Consider the following 8,797-nt stretch of genomic DNA (forward strand, 5'->3'; position numbering starts at 1 on the left):
ATGACACCATTTTTTCCGCAACTTTTTAAATGACTAAACCGGTAGAATATTTCAATTCAGATCATTCACATTTCTCGCCATGTATAAAGTTAGTGAAAACGCTAAGCAAAAATTGTATGAAACTTTTAACAGAACTGAAGAAATAGTTGACGATGACGTTACCATCATCAAAACGTGGATACGAACGCAGCCACATCTCCCCGAAGTCATGGGTAAGTACCTCTTTAAAACATCACAATCTAACTCTTCTAAAACCAGAGGATGTTAAAATCAAGAACTTCCTCAACTTGAACAAGTTCAGCATCGAGAAGACGAAGTTGAAGATTGATATGTATTATACGATCCGTGGTGCAGTACCCGAGCTCTTCGAGAATAGCAACCCGAAGTCAGATAACATTAAAAGAGTCTTCGAGACTATGTAACTCGCAATGTCTTCTTTTCTTCCGCTGATGGTCATTTTTAGGTACATTTCAACGTTTCCGGTACTACTAAACGACGCTCATCGTGTGTACTTTTCAAAACCGAAATTCCCTGACGTTTTAAGCCCCCCGGATTTGTCAAGACTTTGGTTTGCGATTTTCGAGGTACGACTATACGAAGATTTTATGATTGACGACGTTGTCATCTTTGATATGAGAAATTTCACGCTCGGTGATGTTAAGAAGGTCACTCCAACTATTGTGGTAAAGTTCTTGGCTGTCTACAAGGTACCATCTTCATGTATCTCTTCAATTTCTCAAGTTGAATTCTAGAAAGTGTACGCTCTTCGTCTGCACAAAATTATTTACATTAATTGTCCTTCATACATGTCCATCGTGGTAAACATGTTAAAACTTGTGATGAAACCGAAGATTTTTGAAAGAATTCAGTTCCATCCAAATGATGCTATTATGAAAAAGATGTTCTCAAAGGAGGTACGACCAAAAGAGTACGGAGGTGAAGGACCATCGTTGGAACAATTAAACGGTAAGATTCCATGGTGATTACTTTACAATGATTGTAACTTTTAGAGATGATGATAAGGAAGCTGGAGGAATACCAAGCGCGGTTTGATAAGTTGGACTCTTTGAAAGTTACTGAGAGTTTGAGGCCGGGAAAATTAGATAATGATGAGATTTTGGGGTTTTATGGAAGCTTCAAGAAAATCAGCTTCGACTAGTTTAGTTAATTTATGCAGTTTTTGCATCAGTTATCTTAAGTATTATTTTTGCTTTATTAATTAGTAAAAAACGACGGAAGAGTTTTATTGCAAATGTTCAATGGAACACTAGTGACAAAAATAGTTAAATTAAATTAATTAGGAGTATTTTATCCTCCGATACATTTAACTTTTTACCTTCATTGTCACTCAAAGTAAAAACTGGGTCACTTATTAGTGGTAATACTGATTAGATCACCTTTTACTTTAGTAGTCTAATATGTGTAATGTTCTAACTCAGATTATCATGCCTCGTTTCTTGAGATCTGTTCTTCTGTCCATCTTGAGCATTGAGGTCCACAATTGATTTTTTTTTAATGATTTTCCATCTGTTTACTTACCGTATGTAAATTGATGTTTTTAGGAAAATCTGAGTTAGAAGCTAAGGGTTAAAAATAAGAGTAAAAAGTCAAATTCAATGGTGTTTTTGATGTTTTGGTAGAAATACGGGTTTTTGTTGAAAAAAAAATGCTTAGAACATGGGAAAATGGCCAAGAAATCTGAGTTAGAACATTACACATATTAGACTACTAAAGTAAAAGGGGATCTGATCAGTATTACCACTAATAAGTGACCCAGTTTTTAATAACACTTAAGATAACTCATTTTTTTCGCAAGATTACCAAATTATGTTGTAAACAAAATTTCGCTTCTCTCTGAAGACTTTCATGTTTGCCGTCAAGAAATTATCAAAAACTGAGTTTTTTCATCAATTTCGACTCCAGAAGCAAGAATTTTCGATCGATTTTTCCATTTGGCGCTCCGTTGAGTGTTCATAGATGTTTCATGTTGTTAATTTTGACTTCCGGGGAAAAATCTGAACTCTAATTCAGTGCCGAAAATCGGTTACGCAGAGAAAACCGACTTTTTTCATTAATTTGAACCCTAGCAATAATGCCATCAGTTTTTCGATTTGATGCTTAATTTTAGCGCTAATGATCCAGTTTTTATTTTGAGTTGAATCACATAGATTTAAGTGCATAAAATAATTAATTAAATGTAACTTTTTTTTGTGTTTTTTGTCATTGGTGTTCCATTAAACATTAAAGGAAAAAGTTCGTCTTTAATTATTTTTCCGTTTTAATAGATTTTAAATAGGTCCCACTTAAGTTATTTTTTTCACAATGGTAAAAATGGTTTTTACCAAGACACGTTGTGCCATAAAACCAAGACAATCCGGTTTGCCCACATTTCAGATAATAAAATCAAGAGAATTTCATAATTTACTTTCTTCTCTTCACCATGTATAAAGTTAGTGAAGATGTCAAGCGAAAATTGTACGAAACTTTCAACAGAACTGAAAAAATTGTAAACGATGATGTTAATATCATAAAAACGTGGATCAAAACACAACCACACCTCCCAGAAATCATGGGTAAGTCCTCACCTTAAAAAATAGCAATCTAACTCTAGAACCAGAGGATGTTAAAATCAAGAACTTCCTCAATTTAAACAAATTCAGCATCGAGAAGACGAAGTCAAAAATCGACATGTATTATACAATCCGTGCAGTGGTTCCCGACATCTTCGAGAACAGCAACCCAAAGTTGGACAACATTAAAAGAGTCTTCGAAACCATGTAACTCGCAGTGTCTTTTTTTCCTTTCGCTGAAGTCGATTTTCAGGTACATGTCAACGTTTCCGGCGCTATTAAACGACTGTCATCGCATCTACTTCAACAAACCTAAATTCCCGGATGTGTTCAGCCCCATAGATTTATCAAAACTGTGGTTTGCAATTTTCGAGGTACGACTATACGAAGACTTCATGATTGATGACATTATGATTATTGACATGAAAGGTTTCACTCTAAGCGACGTGAAGAAGATCACTCCGACTGTTCTGTTAAAGTGCTTGGCGGTTTACAAGGTACCTTTGGACTTCTGGTGTTATTTTCTCACGTTGAATTGTAGAAAGTTTACGCTCTTCGTCTGCACAAGGTGGTTTATCTTAATTGTCCTTCCTACATGTCCATCTTGGTCAACATATTAAAATATGTGGTACAACCGAAGATTTTTGAAAAAATTCAATTCCATCAAGACGATGCTGTAATGAAAGAGATGTTCTCAAAGGAGGTGCTACCGAAGGAGTACGGAGGTGATGGACCATCGTTGGAAGAACTCAACGGTAGGAGTCAGCGGTGGTAATTTTACAATGACTGTGAGTTTCAGAAATGATGATGAAGAAGCTCGATGAGTACCAAGCGCGGTTTGATAAGCTGGATACTTTGAAAATTGATGAGAGTTTGAAACCCGAGAAGTTGAATAATGACGAGATTTTGGGATTTTATGGAAGCTTCAAGCAGATTAGCGTGGACTAGATTTCTTAATTTAACTAAAAGTCAAAAGTTGTTTAAATTAGCCACTTTTAGGTAACAAGTTGATTGTTAAAATTGTGTAATAAATGCGGATTTTGGAAGGTGATATTTTTCATTCCCAACTAATATTCTAAAAAATAAATAATAGTTATTTGTGTACCAAGGCCAAAAAGTGTTTCTTTTTTGGCCGAGCCTTTTTTTAATGGCCGAGGCCAGAAACAAGGCGAGGGCAAAATGGCACTTTTTGGCCGTGATACACACAAGATTTTTTAGGGGACATTTTTAAATTCACAAGTTAATTAATTTTTATTTATGATTTATTAATTTAATCATTTATAACAACTGAATAATTGTAAATATTTATGAATCCTTCAGAAAAGTTCATATTTTCTTTATTTATATTTGCAGTTTCGGCATGTATAGCTTCACAATTTGTATGAATTAGGTTTGATCTGCTTTTTGATGTTGTTGTAGCAGCATTGCTATTCATGTTCATTTTCAATAATTCAACACGTCTTTGTTGCACTTTACAGCAGTTTGTCGATTTGATTTTACCCAAATAATTATAAAATTGAAGGTAATGTCGGTATCTTTATGTAATATGCAAAACTATGGATAGATGGCGCCACCATAGATCGGCCAAAAATGTTTGCGGCCAGAAAAGAATTACTTTTAGGCCGCTTTTGAGACCTAAAAATTCCATTTTCAGTTTAAGTCGCCTAAAAATAAATTTAAAACAATGAAATTCAAGAATCAAACACGATTTTAGACAATTGTGATGGATTTGACAGCGGAGAATCTGGAAAACTTCTAGAAATAAGTAAAGTTGCAGTAAATTGAGAGTTTTTTTTAGTTCTTAATAACTTATTAGCCTTGAAAACATAAATTCAAAAAAAAAAAATTTACAGCCTCCAAAGTCAAAAAATATTGTTATGACGTTGTAAACAATAAGAGAGACCTTAGTTCAAGAGAATAAAATTTTTGGAGTAAATAATTTGCCTTTACACTATAATGTAATACAAAATTTTACCCCCTCAAACTAAAATAAAACATTAAAAAAATCAGGGCAAAAATCCAGCGAAGGAAAATTTCAGAGTAATTAAAATGTCATGTTCTTTATTAAGGTATCAATTAGTAAATTAAATTGTCGACGCGGAAAAAAAGTGAAAGTTTTTGTGAAATTAACATAAATAATCCAAATCTATTGAAAATGAAAAATGGTGCACCGAACGTGGTTGAAATTAACGAAGATGCGTATTTTACGGACGCCGCCCAAAAAGAGACACTTTATGGATGCTAAACGATATCGTAAAACATAGATTATTATACAGGGTCCGGCAACACTTGTGTCCACCCCTAAAATCGTCTTTAATTTTAAAGATAAAATTTTGAAAATTTGCATACGCTTATAGTTGACAAAGCTCTAGAAGCTGACACAAAAATTTGTTTTGATATCACGGTTTGTTTGACGTCGCGAAGTATAATTTTTAGCGATTTTTGAGTTTTTGCGGTAATATTAGCGAATTCAATTTTTTTTCAACATAACTGTAATACAAATATTTGAGTTTTTATTTTAAATCTACTGCAAATGGTGTTAAAAATTGGCGAAAAAAACGCTGTTTTATCAAGTTAGTTTTCAACATTTTGACGGTGCAGTGACAAACTACGTTTACACCAAAATTTCACAAGGCACTTCATTCACTCATATGAAGGTGAATTTTTATTAACTCGGGCATGTTCCACTTTATGGACACCAGAATACGTTAATTAACATCGACAAAGCTACAGTTTCACCAAGTAAGACTTTTGTTACCATCTAAAACGAACCAAAGGATAGATGTCATTTGTGACACAAGTTGTTGACAGACCGGTGTAAACGTAGTTCCCAAACTAACTTGATAAAACAGTATTTTTTCCTCACATTTTGAATACAATTCACATTAAATCTAAAATATCAACTGAGATATTTTTATCACACTTATATTAAAAAAAAAATTAAATTAGGGGTTGATTTCACAAACCTTTACAATTAGCTAAAAAATACATTTTAAGGTGCGCGACGCCAAAACTATAAGTGATAAAAAATAAATTTTTGGGTCGGCTTCTAGAGCTTTGTCAACTATGAGCGTATGCAAATTTTCAAAATTTTGTTTTTAAAATTAAAGACGATTTTGGGGGTGGACACAAGTGTTGCCGGACCCTGTACAATCATACTAAAATTATAAAAATAGTTATTTGTGTACTAAGGTCAAAAATGGCCGAAGCGATAGATTTTTTCTTTAAATTTACAAGTTAATTAATTATTATTTATGACCTATTGATCTAATCATTCATAACAACTGAATAATTGTAAATATTTATGAATCCTTCAGAAAATTTGATATTTTCTTTAGCTTCACAATTTGTATGAATTAGGTTTGATGTGCTTTTTAATGTTGTTGCAGCAGAACTGTTAGACATGTTCATTTGCAATAATTCAACACGTCTTGGTTGCACTTGACAGCAGTTTGTCGATTTGATTTTACCCAAATAATTATAAAATTGGGAGTAATGTCAGTATCTTGACTTAATTTAAAAAATTAACGATAAATGGCGTAATCCTAGAAAGGGCAAAATGAAAGCGGTCAGAAAACGGTCATTTTGATTATTACTTCTGCGTTGAATATAATTTATGAAACTAATAAATTATTATAAAATAATATAAAAACATGAAAGAAATATATGTCGGCCTTCAAGTAATAAAATTTGTAAACAACACTTTAACCCCCGTTTCACGTTTTTCCACTACCCATAGAAAACTAGTTATATGTTGTTACATGAATGTATATAAATCCTTTAATAATTGATTAGCGATACCATAACTTATTTTCAAATAAGAGAATTAGCAGAAAAAATTCGACTTCGTTGAAACCACCGTTCATCATGTACCAAGTTAGCGAAGAAGCGAAGCGAAAACTGTACGAAACTTTCGACAGAACCGAACAAATAGTAAATGATGACGTTAACATCATCAAAACGTGGTTAAAAACGCAACCGCATCTCCCTGAAGTCATGGGTAAGTTCGCCTAAAAAAAATCGCAATCTAACTCTGAAACCAGAGGATGTTAAAATCAAGAACTTCCTCAATTTGAACAAGTTTAGCATCGAGAAGACAAAGGTGAGGATCGACATGTATTACACGATCCGTGGTGTAATACCCGATATGTTTGACAATAGCAACCCAAAGACGGATGATATTAAAAGAATCTTCGATACCATGTAACTAACACTGAAGTATTTTTTTCTTTCGCTGAAGTGAATTTTTAGGTATATTTCAATTTTTCCAATGCCACTAAATGATGCTCATCGTGTTTACTTCGCCAAACCTAAATTCCCAGATGTTTTAAATGTTCAAGGTTTGTTAAAAGTGTGGCTTGCATTATTTGAAGTGCGACTGTACGATGATTTCATGATTGACGACGTCTTCATCTTTGATATGAGCGGTCTTACTCTCAACGATGTAAAGAAGATAACACCGACGATTATGGCGAAAGGTTTCGCTGTTTATAAGGTACCATCGTCACTTGTTTGGTCAGTTTTTTCAATTTGAATTCTAGAAAATCTACGCTCTTCGTTTAAACAAGCTAATTTATCTTAATTGTCCTTCCTACGTGACGATCTTCACAAACATATTAAAAGTGGTGGTGCAACCGAAAATTTTTCAAAGAATTCAGTTCCATCAAGATGATGCTGTTATGAAGGAGATGTTTTCGAAGGAGGTGCTACCGAAAGAGTACGGAGGTGACGGACCATCATTAGAAGAACTAAACGGTAAGAGTCAGTGGTAGTAACTTTACAATGAGTGTGAATTTCAGAAATGACGAAGAAGAAATTTGATGAGCACCAAGCGCGGTTTGATAAGTTGGACACGTTGAGAGTTGATGAGAGTTTGAGGCCAGAAAAGTTGAATAATGATGAGATTTTGGGATTTTATGGAAGCTTTAAGAAGATTGACTTGGACTAGATTAGTTAATTTATGTAAAAATGAAAAGTTGTGATGGATAAAATTGTTTAATAAAAACGGGTCTTGGAGGGTTTCATTTTTCATTTCTAAATACTCCAACAAGTGAAGAAATCTAGAATTTTTTGTAAGATGAGCTGAACAATTCAAATTCAAGAAGCATGTAAGGATGGTTTTACCAAAAATGTGCATCCAAGATTGAAAGTCGACTTTTTTTACTTCATACCCAATAATTAAATAAATACATATTAATTAAGTAAACAAAAACTTAAATGAGAGTTCACATTCTTTCTCCTGAGCTCCAAATTAATACCTAATAAAACGATTTTTTTTTAAATTAACAAAGAGTCGAATCGAAAAACCTTCGACACATTTTGAATCCGAGGTCCAAATTGATGGGCGTTGTTTTTAAAAAGATTTTAAATTTCGACTAGATTTCCTAACTAACCCATGAACCTCTTTGGTGTTTTGTTGCCAAGAAACTTAAAAATTCTGTGATCAACATGAAACTCAGCCTGCAGTATTATTTGACAGTCTGAAATCCATTTCTGGTGTCAATTCCTCGCTATCTGTAATATTTTCGGAGAAAATTAATTGAAAACCTCGAAAATTTAATTTCCTGCGTTGAGTGAAAATGAATATTACCAAGCAGACATACGCCAAGAACCTGTTCTATTAATAGACACAATTTTAAATATTAAATTAAGTACTAATCAAGTCGTGGATGATCAGACTTCAGATTCTTTGTCCTGAGGTCTAAATTGACAAAGAGAGCATTTTTCTGTGTTTATTTTGGCAAACTTTTTTTTTAGTTCATTAAAAGTTAACATAGCGTCGCATTAAAAAAAACTTTTCTTTGGCAACAAATTTAAAGCATTGTGAAGCTTATGAAGCCTATTTTAACTTCCTAATCCGAAATCAATATAAACATTGGGTACCTCATTTTGCCTGCGTTTACTTCAAAAATACTTCAGAACATATTAATATCTTTGTAACTTGAATCTTCAACAACTTTGTTATTATTATACGTAAAAATTATCAGAATAAATCCTAAGTGATCTTAATTCTCCTACAAGCAAAAGAAAATGACTAAATATTTATTTTTGGACTTGATTTTTTATTATTTTAAATTTGTATGCTATTATTCTTGAATTAAAAAGACTCCGATGTTCAGCAAAAAATAATCTGATTCTACTTTATAATAAATTTATGAAAATTCAATCATGTATCTTAAAAATTCGAAAAAGTGCTGTGGTTTTTACAAAAGCAAACTTTGATTGAA

The 8,797-nt window shown here is 32.9% G+C and overlaps 3 protein-coding genes across 4 annotated transcripts; all 3 read left to right on the plus strand.

Moving 5' to 3' along the window:
• Nucleotides 1-79: 79 nt before the first annotated feature.
• LOC148171891 (alpha-tocopherol transfer protein-like) lies at nt 80-1,173 on the plus strand. 2 transcript variants are annotated; one of them, XM_088041574.1, is made up of 5 exons: nt 80-212; nt 259-418; nt 464-707; nt 753-979; nt 1,024-1,173. In XM_088041574.1, exons 1-5 carry the CDS (start codon nt 80-82, stop codon nt 1,157-1,159), a joined length of 900 nt encoding a protein of 299 aa, XP_087897700.1. In that variant the 3' UTR covers nt 1,160-1,173. The 2 variants fall into 2 exon arrangements, with proteins under 2 accessions (XP_087897700.1, XP_087897699.1); XM_088041573.1 differs by having other exon boundaries at nt 753-966; nt 1,011-1,173.
• Nucleotides 1,174-2,412: 1,239 nt separating this feature from the next.
• LOC148171892 (retinol-binding protein pinta-like) lies at nt 2,413-3,600 on the plus strand. Its single transcript, XM_088041427.1, is given in 5 exon segments — nt 2,413-2,573; nt 2,618-2,777; nt 2,824-3,067; nt 3,112-3,361; nt 3,364-3,600. Coding segments are annotated over 5 exon segments (942 nt in total). The 5' UTR covers nt 2,413-2,440; the 3' UTR covers nt 3,519-3,600.
• Nucleotides 3,601-6,296: 2,696 nt separating this feature from the next.
• LOC148171893 (retinol-binding protein pinta-like) lies at nt 6,297-7,518 on the plus strand. The gene is made up of 5 exons (XM_088041676.1): nt 6,297-6,570; nt 6,614-6,773; nt 6,822-7,065; nt 7,112-7,325; nt 7,370-7,518. The coding sequence occupies exons 1-5, from the start codon at nt 6,438-6,440 to the stop codon at nt 7,516-7,518; spliced, it is 900 nt and encodes a 299-aa protein (XP_087897802.1). The 5' UTR covers nt 6,297-6,437.
• The last annotated feature ends 1,279 nt before the right edge of the window (nt 7,519-8,797 follow it).

This window comes from Gnatocerus cornutus, chromosome 7 (genome assembly GCF_029298725.1).
Source record: "Gnatocerus cornutus isolate USDA-ARS CGAHR chromosome 7, icGnaCorn1.1, whole genome shotgun sequence".
NCBI classification, from domain to species: Eukaryota; Metazoa; Arthropoda; class Insecta; order Coleoptera; family Tenebrionidae; genus Gnatocerus; species Gnatocerus cornutus.

Excerpts from the sequence above, each read along its gene's own strand:
- LOC148171891 (XM_088041574.1), top strand. The coding sequence starts at position 80 with ATGTATAAAGTTAGTGAAAACGCTAAGCAAAAATTGTATGAAACTTTT. Across the intron at positions 419-463 it reads AAAAGAGTCTTCGAGACTAT|GTACATTTCAACGTTTCCGG; the intron begins GTAACTCGCAAT and ends GGTCATTTTTAG. Across the intron at positions 980-1,023 it reads TTAAACGGTAAGATTCCATG|GAAGCTGGAGGAATACCAAG; the intron begins GTGATTACTTTA and ends GATGATGATAAG.
- LOC148171893 (XM_088041676.1), top strand. The coding sequence starts at position 6,438 with ATGTACCAAGTTAGCGAAGAAGCGAAGCGAAAACTGTACGAAACTTTC. Across the intron at positions 6,571-6,613 it reads GCATCTCCCTGAAGTCATGG|AGGATGTTAAAATCAAGAAC; the intron begins GTAAGTTCGCCT and ends CTCTGAAACCAG. Across the intron at positions 7,066-7,111 it reads AAGGTTTCGCTGTTTATAAG|AAAATCTACGCTCTTCGTTT; the intron begins GTACCATCGTCA and ends TTTGAATTCTAG.